Source organism: Oncorhynchus keta, chromosome 18 (assembly GCF_023373465.1).
Source record: "Oncorhynchus keta strain PuntledgeMale-10-30-2019 chromosome 18, Oket_V2, whole genome shotgun sequence".
Classification (NCBI taxonomy): domain Eukaryota; kingdom Metazoa; phylum Chordata; class Actinopteri; order Salmoniformes; family Salmonidae; genus Oncorhynchus; species Oncorhynchus keta.
In genome coordinates this window covers 46,466,177-46,480,471 of record NC_068438.1, presented here as the reverse complement: position 1 = coordinate 46,480,471, position 14,295 = coordinate 46,466,177, and the positions used below count along the sequence as shown (strand labels likewise).

The 14,295-nt window shown below is 43.8% G+C and overlaps 1 protein-coding gene and 1 long non-coding RNA gene across 18 annotated transcripts in view; one reads left to right on the top strand and one right to left on the bottom strand.

The window, feature by feature from the left end:
* Positions 1 to 5,283, top strand: part of LOC118382647 (muscleblind-like protein 1) — a 185,046-nt gene extending 179,763 nt beyond the window's left edge. The window contains 3 exon segments of the mRNA XM_052468603.1: positions 3,151 to 3,242; positions 3,665 to 3,738; positions 4,085 to 5,283. Of these exon segments, the coding sequence (XP_052324563.1) occupies positions 3,151 to 3,242; positions 3,665 to 3,721 (149 nt within the window). The 3' untranslated portion in view covers positions 3,722 to 3,738; positions 4,085 to 5,283.
* Positions 5,284 to 6,192: 909 nt separating this feature from the next.
* LOC127908850 (uncharacterized) lies at positions 6,193 to 8,910 on the bottom strand. Of its 17 annotated transcripts, none has more exons than XR_008068718.1 (5): positions 8,761 to 8,871; positions 8,239 to 8,702; positions 7,775 to 8,122; positions 7,207 to 7,322; positions 6,193 to 7,038 (listed from the first exon to the last, which is right to left on the bottom strand). It is a non-coding gene; the product is annotated as an uncharacterized LOC127908850 (long non-coding RNA). The 17 variants fall into 17 exon arrangements; XR_008068726.1 differs by having other exon boundaries at positions 6,193 to 6,980; XR_008068722.1 differs by lacking the exon at positions 7,207 to 7,322 and having other exon boundaries at positions 7,601 to 8,122; positions 8,761 to 8,877.
* Between the last annotated feature and the right edge of the window lie 5,385 nt (positions 8,911 to 14,295).

The following is a 14,295-nucleotide window of genomic DNA, read 5'->3' as shown; positions in this document are numbered from 1 at the left end:
TGCTCAAGAGCTCCAGTGCGCCTGCACAGTCCGGTCTATCCAGAGCCACCTCCACACACCAGTCCTCCGGTGGCAGCTCCCCGCACCAGGCTTCCTGTGCGTGTCCTCGGTCCAGTACCACCAGTTCCAGCACCACGCACCAGGCCTTCAGTGCGCCTCGCCTGTTCAGCACAGCCAGAGCCTTCCTTCTCTCTAGCGCTGTCGGAGCCTCCCGCCTGTTCAGCGCAGCCAGCGCTTTCCTCCTCTCCTGCGCCGCCGGAGTCTCCCGCCTGTTTAGCGCAGCCAGAGCTTTCCTCCTCTCCTGCGCCGCCGGAGTCTCCCGCCTGTTTAGCGCAGCCAGAGCTTTCCTCCTCTCCTGCGCTGCTGGAGTCTCCTGCCTGTTTAGCGTAGCCAGAGCTGCCAGCCTGCATGGAGCAGCCAGAGCTGCCAGTCTGCATGGAGCAGCCAGAGCTGCCAGTCTGCATGGAGCAGCCAGATCTGCCAGTCTGCATGGAGCAGCCAGAGCTGCCAGTCTGCATGGAGCAGCAAGAGCTGCCAATCTGCATGGAGCAGCCAGAGCTGCCAGTCTGCATGGAGCAGCCAGAGCAGCTAGATCCGCCAGTCAGCCATGATCTTCCAGATCTGCCAGTAAACCAGATTCTTCCAGATCTGCCAGTCAACCAGACTCTTCCAGATCTGCCAGTCAACCAGACTCTTCCAGATCTGCCAGTCAACCAGACTCTTCCAGATCCGCCAGCCAGCCAGGATCTGCCGGAGCCAACTACCTGCCTGAGCTTCCTCTCAGTACTGGGCTTCCTCTCAGTACTGGGCTTCCCCTCAGTACTGGGCTTCCCCTCAGTCCCAGGCTTCCCCTCAGTCCCGGGCTTCCCCACAGTCCTGGACTTCCCCTCAGCCCTGAGCTTCCCCTCAGTCCTGAGCTTCCCCTCAGTCCCGAGCTTCCCCTCAGTCCCGAGCTCCCCCTCAGTCCCGAGCTCCCCCCCAGTCCCGAGCTTCCCCTCAGTCCCGAGCTTCCCCTCAGTCCCGAGCTTCCACCTCAGTCCCGAGCTGCCCCTCAGTCCAGTGGGGTCCTTGGTGAGGGTTATTAGACCAAGGTCGGCGGCGCATTTAAAAAAAATAACTGTACAGAATTCATGACAACAACAACTAAGGATTTAATGAAACAAACGTTCAGAGGAAAGGAAACTTTTTATCAGGGAAAATTATAATTATAATAAATGACTCTTATGTCGCTGTCATAACCAACCATAAAATAATTCTATATATGTCACAACAGGTATAAATATATGGGTCATGACGGTGTTATGGCCCTATTATGACAGGTTATGTCATGTTATGTCAGCTGTTATGACATATTATGACATGGTTATGACAATGTGAGTGTCAAGTAAAGTGTTACTGTTGTTTCACCTGTTTCCCTGTGTGTCACCCCTGTTGAATATCGCCACTCTCGCTATGCATGATGTCACGTTGCTGATGTCACGTTGCTGATGTCACGTTGCTGATGTCACGTTGCTGATGTCACGTTGCTGATGTCACGTTGCTAATGTCACGTTGCTGATGTCACGTTGCTGATGTCACGTTGCTGATGTCACGTTGCTGATGTCACGTTGCTGATGTCACGTTGCTGATGTCACGTTGCTGATGTCACGTTGCTAATGTCACGTTGCTGATGTCACGTTGCTGATGTCACGTTGCTGATGTCACGTTGCTGATGTTTGTCTGTCATATGATGTGCCACATACAGTGCCTTCAGAATGTATTCATACCCCATGTTGTGTTGGATTTCCCCCAAACATAACGCTTTGTATTCAGGACAAAAAGTTATTTTCCTAGCCACATTTGTTGCAGTATTTAAGTGCCTTGTTGCAAACAGGATGCAAGTTTTGGAATAGTCTTATTCTGTACAGGATTCCTTCTTTTCACTCTGTCATTTAGGTTAGTATTGTGGAGTAACTGCAATGTTGTTGATCCATCCTGAGTTTCCTCTTATCACAATCATTAAACTCCGTAACTGTTTTCAAGTCACCATTGGCCTCATGGTGAAATCTCTGAGCAATTTCCTTCCTCTCCGGCAACTGAGTTAGGAAGGACACCAAAGTCTAACTAATAACTTAACCATTCTCAAAGCGATATTCTGCATCTGCTTTTTTTATTTTTAATCGGTGCGCTACTTTGCGAGGAATTGAAAAACCTCCCTGGTTATTGTGGTTGAATCTGAACATGAAGTTCACTGCTCAACTGAGGGACCTTACAGATAATTGTGTGTGTGGGGTACAGAGACGGAGGAGGATGTTAGCCACTATTATTGAACACGGAATGAATCCATGCAACTTATTATGCTCCCGAGTGGTGCAGCGGTCTAAGGCACTGCATCTCAGTGCAAGAGGCGTCACTATAGTACCTGATTTGAATCCCGGCTGTATCACATCCGGCTGTGATTGGGAGTCCCATGGGCGGCGCACAATTAGCCCAGCATCGTCGGGGTTTGGCCGGAGTAGGCCATCATTGTAAATCAGAATTTGTTATTAACTGACTAGCCTAGATAAATAGAGGTTAAATTCAAATTAAAAATGTATTTGTTAAGCACATTTTAATTCCTGAATGTATTTAGGATTTGCCATAACAAAGGGGTTCAATACTTATTGACTCAAGACATTTGAGCGTTTAATTTTTTTATTCATTTAAAAAAAATGACTACAAGCACAATTCCACTTTTACATTATAGGGTATAGGGTGTGTAGATCAGTGACACAAATTATCAATTGAATTCATTTTAAATTCAGGCTGTAACACAACAAAACAAGTGAAGGGGTATGAATACTTTCTGAAGGCACTGTAGCTTGTGGCTGTAATAACTCACTCTGATCTACTCATTGTCCTGGCCCTCATCCCAAACCTCAGTTACCCTGTCAGCTAACACCTTATCTAAAGGTCAGCTTAGAATATTGTATCCATGGCACTAGATCCTATTTATAGGTAGTAAGAAATACACAAAGAAATGCTTTTCTAATGGACAACATCAACACGATAGGTTTATAAGTGGTTAGAGGAAGAGCTATAAATAAATACTTACCCAGTAACCTTTATAATAGAACGACACCTCGGGTCTGCTCCAGTTCATTTGTCTGTGTGATCTTTCTCTCCCTAAAGTACCCATGATGCACGGTGCTACGCCCGCCACTGTGTCTGCAGCCAACTCCTCTGCCACAAGTGTTCCCTTTGCAACCGCAACAGCCAATCAGGTTTGCCCCTCTTCCGCTTCCTCTCTCTGTCCACTACTTGTGATGGAGGTACGTCACTTCCGGGTGATGTTTTGAGAGTACTGTGCTATAGGCTGTGTCCTCCATCCCATTGGTACTTATGACCACTCTATTGAATTGCAATGAATGGTCATCAGAAGAGGAGGATGGATGCCATGGTAACGGATTACTAACTTTTAAACACACTTAGAACATTCAGGAAAATGACGGCGTCGTTTCCGCCTCAGTGTTGTTTTATTTGTAACGCAAATTGTTTTGCGTTCGTTTAAAATATGATTGATAGTGAATTTGGCACCGTCTGTAAGTGATGAAAGAAAAATGAAACTGGTCCATTGAGAGTTGTGTTGTAAAAGCGACATTTACAGTAAGGGTTGTTGTCTGTCTTCTCTCGTGTTCTTCCCCAGATTCCAATAATATCTACAGATCATCTTACGAGTCACAAGTATGTAACTCAGATGTAGAAGTCTCTACGAGAACAGTAAGACTCATTTTCATACCAATGTAGGTTCTTAACTTGACCCCTTTCTCACGGCAGAAAAAATATTCTCGCAGCAACAGAACATTTTTTATTATTGTGTGGATTATAATTAATGACATTTTTTTTTGTAAGGGGTTTGATACACTTTTTGAAATTGCAAATTTTAGAAGCCTTTTTTAAAACCTTGAACATACTACACGTTTGCATTTTCTGCTGTGCGGGTGATCACATTTGGATCCTACATCTGTATGTCATTATGTCTATGCAATCTCTTTTGATTGGTTCTTCTATTCTTCTCTAATTGGTTATTTTATTTTGTATTCTGTTCTATTGTTTTCTCCTGCAGATGAAACTGGAGTGTGCTGGTGTTCCATCCGCCCCAGACAACAGTTCACCCTTCATGCCTGTAACCACAGAAATAGAATATTTAGAATAGATTCTATGTCTATGCCTGTAAGCATAGACATAGAATCTTTAGAATAGATTCTATGTCTATGCCTGTAACATCCAGAACACCAGGAGACTCCAACCACCTGTAAACTGTAGTGGTTCTGACATGCATGCTACTCAAAGAGATCTAGTTTGTCATAAGGTGGTGAACATGTGTATTCTACACACACCATACGGACAACAGCACCTCCTACACAGAGAGGAACTATGTCATCTACAGAACATTACAGCCTGCCTTTATATCTGTGGAGGCGTCATCCATTAAAACACCGGACACACTTTGAATGTCAACATGAGGAGATAGTCACAGCCACTAGTTTGGTATGGCAGCAGACCAAGACTCTCTTTTATGTTATTTTCAGTTTGTTTTTCTTTAATTTATATGATTTTTTCATGGTTTACACAAAACAAAGTTGCACCTTGTATTTTAAACAAGAAGGGGAAATGACGAGGAATAGTAACTAATTGCCATATTAGACTGAAAGAATTGTGCATGGCTTGTTTGTAGATGATCTGGTTCTTTACCAGACCAACTTGGTTGAAATGGGTTAGTGGGCTTGGCGCCATAAGGACAGCTGAATGTTGTGGGTTTAGTACACCTTTGTGTTTTAAAACCCATCCCAGCTTTACTAGATAAGTTGCAAGCTCCACTTAAAGCCCATCCCAGCGTTACTAGATAAGTTGCAAGCTCCACTTAAAACCCATCCCAGCTTTACTAGATATGTTGCAAGCTCCACTTAAAACCCATCCCAGCTTTACTAGATATGTTGCAAGCTCCACTTAAAACCCATCCCAGCTTTACTAGATATGTTGCAAGCTCCACTTAAAACCCATCCCAGCTTTACTAGATATGTTGCAAGCTCCACTTAAAACCCATCCCAGCTTTACTAGATATGTTGCAAGCTCCACTTAAAACCCATCCCAGCTTTACTAGATATGTTGCAAGCTCCACTTAAAACCCATCCCAGCTTTACTAGATAAGTTGCAAGCTCCACTTAAAACCCATCCCAGCTTTACTAGATAAGTTGCTAGCTCCACTTAAAACCCATCCCAGCTTTACTAGATATGTTGCAAGCTCCACTTAAAACCCATCCCAGCTTTACTAGATAAGTTGCTTTAGATATGTTGCTAGCTCCACTTAAAACCCATCCCAGCTTTACTAGATATGTTGCAAGCTCCACTTAAAACCCATCCCAGCTTTACTAGATATGTTGCAAGCTCCACTTAAAACCCATCCCAGCTTTACTAGATATGTTGCAAGCTCCACTTAAAACCCATCCCAGCTTTACTAGATAAGTTGCAAGCTCCACTTAAAACCCATCCCAGCTTTACTAGATAAGTTGCTAGCTCCACTTAAAACCCATCCCAGCTTTACTAGATATGTTGCAAGCTCCACTTAAAACCCATCCCAGCGTTACTAGATAAGTTGCAAGCTCAGCTCACTTAAAACCCATCCCAGCTTTACTAGATATGTTGCAAGCTCCACTTAAAACCCATCCCAGCTTTACTAGATATGATTTGCAAGCTCCACTTAAAACCCATCCCAGCTTTACTAGATATGTTGCAAGCTCCACTTAAAACCCATCCCAGCTTTACTAGATAAGTTGCAGCTCCACTTAAAACCCATCCCAGCTTTACTAGATATGTTGCAAGCTCCACTTAAAACCCATCCCAGCTTTACTAGATAAGTTGCTAGCTCCACTTAAAACCCATCCCAGCTTTACTAGATAAGTTGCAAGCTCCACTTAAAACCCATCCCAGCTTTACTAGATATGTTGCAAGCTCCACTTAAAACCCATCCCAGCTTTACTAGATATGTTGCAAGCTCCACTTAAAACCCATCCCAGCTTTACTAGATATGTTGCAAGCTCCACTTAAAACCCATCCCAGCTTTACTAGATAAGTTGCTAGCTCCACTTAAAACCCATCCCAGCTTTACTAGATAAGTTGCAAGCTCCACTTAAAACCCATCCAGCTTTAAATATGTTGCCCATCCCAGCTTTACTAGATATGTTGCAAGCTCCACTTAAAACCCATCCCAGCTTTACTAGATAAGTTGCAAGCTCCACTTAAAACCCATCCCAGCTTTACTAGATATGTTGCAAGCTCCACTTAAAACCCATCCCAGCTTTACTAGATATGTTGCAAGCTCCACTTAAAACCCATCCCAGCTTTACTAGATATGTTGCAAGCTCCACTTAAAGCCCATCCCAGCTTTACTAGATAAGTTGCAAGCTCCACTTAAAACCCATCCCAGCTTTACTATATATGTTGCAAGCTCCACTTAAAGCCCATCCCAGCTTTACTAGATATGTTGCTAGCTCCACTTAAAACCCATCCCAGCTTTACTATATATGTTGCAAGCTCCACTTAAAGCCCATCCCAGCTTTACTAGATAAGTTGCAAGCTCCACTTAAAGTGCCATAGACTATGTACGTATATCCCCAAAAACATTGAGTTTTATTCGGTCATTATAGCCATGTTACAGTGTTAACCTGGGGAACGCCTTCAAAGTTTCTAATGTCTCTCGTGTCCTTGTTCCGTGAATGTTTGTCTACAGTTTGACGTCATTAACAGATGAACCATTCATGGTCTTTGCCTCTTGGGTACGCAGTTACCCACCTTAGGTTGTTTGGGTTACCTCTGGTCTTCTGTTGGTCTTCTTTTCATTTGCCTTGACCTTAGATTCCACGGTGTGAGTCAGACAGAGAAGGGGTATTGGTTCTTTTAGGACCCAGTCCTCTCTGTCTCTGGGTATAACGTTTATAGACTCTAGTTGGTTCTGTTAGGACCTGGTCCTCTCTGTCTCTGGGTATAAAGGCTATAGACTCTAGTTGGTTCTGTTAGGACCTGGTCCTCTCTGTCTCTGGGTATAACGTCTATAGACTCTAGTTGGTTCTGTTAGGACCCAGTCCTCTCTGGGTATAAAGTCTATAGACTCTAGTTGGTTCTGTGAGGACCCAGTCCTCTCTGTCTCTGGGTATAAAGACTATAGACTCTAGTTGGTTCTGTTAGGACCCAGTCCTCTCTGTCTCTGGGTATAAAGTCTATAGACTCTAGTTGGTTCTGTTAGGACCTGGTCCTCTCTGTCTCTGGGTATAAAGTCTATAGACTCTAGTTGGTTCTGTTAGGACCTGGTCCGCTCTGTCTCTGGGTAGAAAGTCTATTGAATCTAGTTGGTTCTGTTAGGACCCAGTCCTCTCTGGGTATAAAGTCTATAGACTCTAGTTGGTTCTGTTAGGACATGGTCCTCTCTGTCTCTGGGTATAAAGTCTATTGAATCTAGTTGGTTCTGTTAGGACCCAGTCCTCTCTGGGTATAAAGGCTATAGACTCTAGTTGGTTCTGTTAGGACCTGGTCCTCTCTGTCTCTGGGTATAAAGGCTATAGACTCGAGTTGGTTCTGTTAGGACCTGGTCCTCTCTGTCTCTGGGTATAAAGTCTATAGACTCTAGTTGGTTCTGTTAGGACCCAGTCCTCTCTGTCTCTGGGTATAAAGTCTATAGACTCTAGTTGGTTCTGTTAGGACCCGGTCCTCTCTGTCTCTGGGTATAAAGGCTATAGACTCTAGTTGGTTCTGTTAGGACCTGGTCCTCTCTGTCTCTGGGTATAAAGTCTATAGACTCTCGTTGGTTCTGTTAGGACCTGGTCCTCTCTGTCTCTGGGTATAAAGTCTATAGACTCTCGTTGGTTCTGTTAGGACCTGGTCCTCTCTGTCTCTGGGTATAAAGTCTATAGACTCTCGTTGGTTCTGTTAGGACCTGGTCCTCTCTGTCTCTGGGTATAAAGTCTATAGACTCTCGTTGGTTCTGTTAGGACCTGGTCCTCTCTGTCTCTGGGTATAAAGGCTATAGACTCTCGTTGGTTCTGTTAGGACCTGGTCCTCTCTGTCTCTGGGTATAAAGTCTATAGACTCTCGTTGGTTCTGTTAGGACCTGGTCCTCTCTGTCTCTGGGTATAAAGTCTATAGACTCTAGTTGGTTCTGTTAGGACCTGGTCCTCTCTGTCTCTGGGTATAAAGTCTATAGACTCTAGTTGGTTCTGTTAGGACCTGGTCCTCTCTGTCTCTGGGTATAAAGTCTATAGACTCTCGTTGGTTCTGTTAGGACCTGGTCCTCTCTGTCTCTGGGTATAAAGTCTATAGACTCTCGTTGGTTCTGTTAGGACCTGGTCCTCTCTGTCTCTGGGTATAAAGTCTATAGACTCTCGTTGGTTCTGTTAGGACCTGGTCCTCTCTGTCTCTGGGTATAAAGGCTATAGACTCTCGTTGGTTCTGTTAGGACCTGGTCCTCTCTGTCTCTGGGTATAAAGGCTATAGACTCTAGTTGGTTCTGTTAGGACCTGGTCCTCTCTGTCTCTGGGTATAAAGGCTATAGACTCTAGTTGGTTCTGTTAGGACCTGGTCCTCTCTGTCTCTGGGTATAAAGGCTATAGACTCTAGTTGGTTCTGTTAGGACCTGGTCCTCTCTGTCTCTGGGTATAAAGGCTATAGACTCTAGTTGGTTCTGTTAGGACCTGGTCCTCTCTGTTTCTGGGTATAAAGGCTATAGACTCTAGTTGGTTCTGTTAGGACCTGGTCCTCTCTGTCTCTGGGTATAAAGGCTATAGACTGGAAAGGCTTAATGCATGGGGCTTTGGCCCGGGACCCAATATTATGCCAAAAGTCTCACTTGTGACGAAGAAGGGGTGGAGACTGTTCAAAAGGAAGGATAGAATGAAGAACTACTGAAAGTTGCGTGATAAACCAAACCGCTGAGTGGAGTGAGGAGCACTTTCCAAGAGTTACAGGGTGGCTTATGGTTGAGTTGTTTCTAACATGGTGTGGTTTTCATTTTATTATAATTCATTTAATGATTTTTTTAAAAATTGTATGTTTTATTAAGTGCAGTTTATATGGTCTATGATATGTGAGAGAACTTGTGAAAACACATTACGTGTATTTTAATGTGTGATCGTATGGATGCTTTTGGATAGATACAGGCAAATGTTTTTGGGGTATTTTTCTTCTGTGTTCTGTGTTGACATATGTGGGTGCACTAGTGGAGCTCTGTTCAGAAAATGTGTGGGGCCAAAATCACAGATGACGTTGTGTATGGACAAGAGGGGGGTGAGTGTAAATTTGTGTATGGAAGCGTGGGGGAGTGTAGATTGTTTTTTTTGGTTTAAACCCTAATGCTTCTGCATTGTATGAAAAGACATGGTAATGGAAGAGCTTGACCTGATTGTATTACTCATCCAAAGCCTTAGAAAACACCACGAGGTCGGCACAATGCAACAAGCCATTTCAAATCGTCCTCTTGCCTAACCCTTGCTGTTGTGTCGCCACACAAAGCTTTCGTGGTATATATGATTGTTGTCTTTCACTCTAAACATGTATTTCTTGTTGAGTTTGTTTTTTTCAAGAAGATGAATGTCTTATTTCATTTTGTTTAATGCACGGATTACATTTTTGATGTTTAGTTAAAGGAGTTTTGTCTAACTAGATTTTACCAGTAACTTTTGTAGGATTCTGAATAGTAGGTAATATGTGTGTGTTTTGTGTTCTTCATACCATATTTTAGTTTTCTGAAATTACCTGTAATGTTGATTTGAATATTTACTGTAGTGTTATGATTGTAAACTGAATGATATTTTTATTTTCTGTGAACTCTAAGAATTATTTTAATTTCTTGTCTGTTTGAGTTCCTTGAAACAAAGATATTTTGTGTGGGTATCTGAGGAAATACTAGGAGAGTGAGGCTTGCTGTGACAACGCTCACTGACAGTGGAGTATTATTTGAATGATCATCTGGTTTGTAACTAGTCTTATAAGGAAACAAATATTATAAAAAAATCTCATTCTTCGATGTGTAGGTTTAAAAAAAAAAAAACATTTTCTACTGTATTCTCTTCAAATAGTAACTATTGTTTGAATATTTGTAATCTCCCTGGATGTCAGGCCATGTTGAAAATATAGCTGCATATTTGATCACTCTTAGTTGCAGTTGAGGTCAGGGGTCGGAGGCAGGTCGAGCATGGAGTACGCACACTGATCTCTTTACTTAGCCACAAACAAACAAGGGGAAACCTACAGGGCTGTGGAAAATATAGCTGCATATTTGATCACTCTTATGGGGGCGTTGCAGTTGAGGTCAGAGGTCGGAGGCAGGTTGAGCATGGAGTACGCACACTGATCTCTTTACTTAGCCACAAACAAACAAGGGGAAACCTACAGGGCTGTGGAAAAGTATTTTCCCCCGTTCTGATTTTCTCGATTTTTGCATTTATTTGATACTGAATGTTATCAGATCTTCAACCAAAACCTAATATTAGATAAAGAGAACCTGCATTTACAAATAACAACAAAAATGGATACTTATTCTATTTCATTAACAAAGTTATGCAACACCCAAATCCCCTGTGTGGAAAAAGGAATTGCCCCTTCACGCTCAATGACTGGTTGGGCCTTTAGCTGCAATGACTGGTTGGGCCTTTAGCTGCAATGACTGGTTGGGCCTTTAGCTGCAATGACTGGTTGGGCCTTTAGCTGCAATGACTGGTTGGGCCTTTAGCTGCAATGACTGGTTGGGCCACCTTTAGCTGCAATGACTGGTTGGGCCTTTAGCAATGACAAAATGACTGGTTGGGCCTTTAGCTGCAATGACTGGTTGGGCCACAGCTGCAATGACTGGTGGGCCTTTAGCTGCAATGACTGGTTGGGCTTTTCAATGACTGGTGGGCCTTAAGCTGAATGACTGGTTGGGCCTTTAGCTGCAATTTTGGGCATTTATTGACTGGTTGGGCCATTTACTGCAATGACTGGTTGGGCCTTTAGCTGCAATGACTGGTTGGGCCTTTAGCTGCAATGACTGGTTGGGCCTTTAGCTGCAATGACTGGTTGGGCCTTAAGCTGCAATGACTGGTTGGGCCTTTAGCTGCAATGACTGGTTGGGCCTTTAGCTGCAATGATCATTAGGTCTGGTTGGGCCACCTTTTACTTAGCTGCAATGACTGGTTGGGCCTTTAGCTGCAATGACTGGTTGGGCCACCTTAAGCTGCAATGACTGGTTGGGCCTTTAGCTGCAATGACTGGTTGGGCCACCTTTACTGCAATGACTGGTTGGGCCTTAAGCAATGACTGGTTGGGCCTTTAGCTGCAATGACTGGTTGGGCCTTTAGGATGACTGGTTGGGCCTTTAGCTGCAATGACTGGTTGGGCCACCTTTCATGACTGGTTGGGCCTTTACTGCAATGACTGGTTGGGCCTTTAGCTGCAATGACTGGTTGGGCCTTTAGCTGCAATGACTGGTTGGGCCCTGCAATGACTGGTTGGGCCTTTAGCTGCAATGACTGGTTGGGCCTTTAGCTGCAATGACTGGTTGGGCCTTTAGCTGCAATGACTGGTTGGGCCTTTAGCTGCAATGACTGGTTGGGCCTTTAGCTGCAATGACTGGTTGGGCCTTTAGCTGCAATGACTGGTTGGGCCACCTTTAGCTGCAATGACTGGTTGGGCCTTTAGCTGCAATGACTGGTTGGGCCTTTAGCTGCAATGACTGGTTGGGCCTTTAGCTGCAATGACTGGTTGGGCCTTTAGCTGCAATGACTGCAACCAAACACTTCCTGTAGCTGTTGACCAGTCCCTCACGTTGCTGTGGAGCTATTTTCACTCTTACATTCATGAATGACCACTTTAACTCAACAACATTTGTGGGTTTTCAAGCATTAACTGTCGTTTCAAGTCCGGCAACAACATCTCAATAGGGATTAGGTCTGGACTTCGACTAGTCCAAATTTGTTGCTTTTTTTTTAACCATTTTCATGTAAACAATTGTGCGTTTTGGATCATTGTCTTGGTGCATGACCCCACTCACTTCATGGTCAGCTTACAGACAGATGGCCTGACATTTGCCTAAAGAAATCTCTGATACGGAGCAGAATTAATGGTTCCTTCCATTAATAACTTTTCATGTTCAAAACTGTGCACTCTCCTCAAACAATAGCATGGTATTCTTTCACTGTAATAGCTACTGTAAATTGGACAGTGCAGTCAGATGAACAATAATTTAAGCCTTCTGCCAATATCAGATATGTCTATGTCCTGGGGAATTTTCTTGCTAGTTATAACCTCATGCTAATCGCATTAGCCTACGTTAGCTCAACCTCATGCTAATGCGATTAGCCTACGTTAGCTCAACCGTCCCGAGGAAGGGACACCGATCCCAAATAAGTTTTAAGGCAAGTTGTCCAGGTCCTGAGGCAGCAAAGCATCCCCAAACCATCAAACTACCACCACCATGCTGACCCCAAACCATCACACTACCACCACCATGCTGACCCCAAACCATCACACTACCACCACCATGCTGACCCCAAACCATCACACTACCACCACCATGCTGACCCCAAACCATCACACTACCACCACCATGCTGACCCCAAACCATCACACTACCACCACCATGCTGACCCCAAACCATCACACTACCACCACCATGCTGACCCCAAACCATCACACTACCACCACCATGCTGACCCCAAACCATCACACTACCACCACCATGCTGACCCCAAACCATCACACTACCACCACCATGCTGACCCCAAACCATCACACTACCTCCACCATGCTGACCCCAAACCATCACACTACCACCACCATGCTGACCCCAAACCATCACACTACCACCACCATGCTGACCCCAAACCATCACACTACCACCACCATGCTGACCCCAAACCATCACACTACCTCCACCATGCTGACCCCAAACCATCACACTACCACCACCATGCTGACCCCAAACCATCACACTACCACCACCATGCTGACCCCAAACCATCACACTACCACCACCATGCTGACCCCAAACCATCACACTACCACCACCATGCTGACCCCAAACCATCACACTACCTCCACCATGCTTGACCATTGGTATAAGGTTCTTACTGTGGAATGCAGTGTTTGGTTTTAACCAGTCATAATGGAAAACGCTGGGTCCTGCAGCAAGACAATGATCCAAAACACACAATCAAGTCAACATGAAAATGGCTAAAAAGCAACACGTTTTGGAATGGCCTAGTCCAGACTTAATCACAATTTAGATGTTGTGGCTTGAAACGACAGTTCCTGCTTGAAAACCCACAAATGTGGCTGAGTTAAAGCAGTTCTGCATAGGAGAGTGGGCCAAACTTCCTCCCCAGCGATGTGAGAAACTAATCAACAACTACAGGAAGTGTTTGGTTGGAGTCATTTTTATTTAAGTAAAAAAAAAATATTTTATTTTATTTAACTAGGCATGTCAGTTCATAAGAAGAATAATTGTTATTTACAATGACAGCCTACCCCGGCCAAACCCGGACGATGCTGGGCCAATTGTGCACCGCCATATGGGACTCCCAATCATGACTGGATGTGATACAGCCTGGTCATTGCAGCTAAAGGTGGAACAACCAATTATTGAGTGTAAGGGGGAAATTCATTTTTCACACAGAGGCATTGGGTGTTACATAACTTTGTCTATGAAATATATATGTAAATATTGTGATATTTGTTCACTCAGTTTCTCTTGATCTAATATTAGTTTTTTTGTTGAAGATCTGATAACATTCAGTAACAAAAATATGCAAAAGTGGAGAATTTTATATTTTAAAAGAGGCAAAAACTTTTTCACAGCATTGTAGGTGAAGAAGGTTGACTTTCTTGCACTTCTGTACATAGTCAAAAAAGAGAGAATCATGTATAAAATCTAGATCTTATTTTGAATAAAAAATATCTATAACAACAATAAATTTTGCTAGGATAATTTAAAAAAAAGAATGAAAGGCTGAATTAAACTGCTTGTATAAAGTGGCACAAGAGTTCTCACTCTGTAGCCCTTTCAGAAAAAGGCATTGTGTTGCTCTTCGTTTTTGCCAGCGGCTTTTAGTTTGTCAGGAAACCTTCAGATGAAGATGTTAACCTCTGGAGAAAAGGGCCTGACTGCCTTTGTCCGGTTTCATGGCAACGTTCTTCCAGGCCCAACCAATCAAATCAAGTCCTGTTTCAGACAGAAAGGAACGCATGTTAAAGGACCAAAACATAAACCTTTGGAAAATCACTACTTCACAACAGAGTAATGAGTCAATA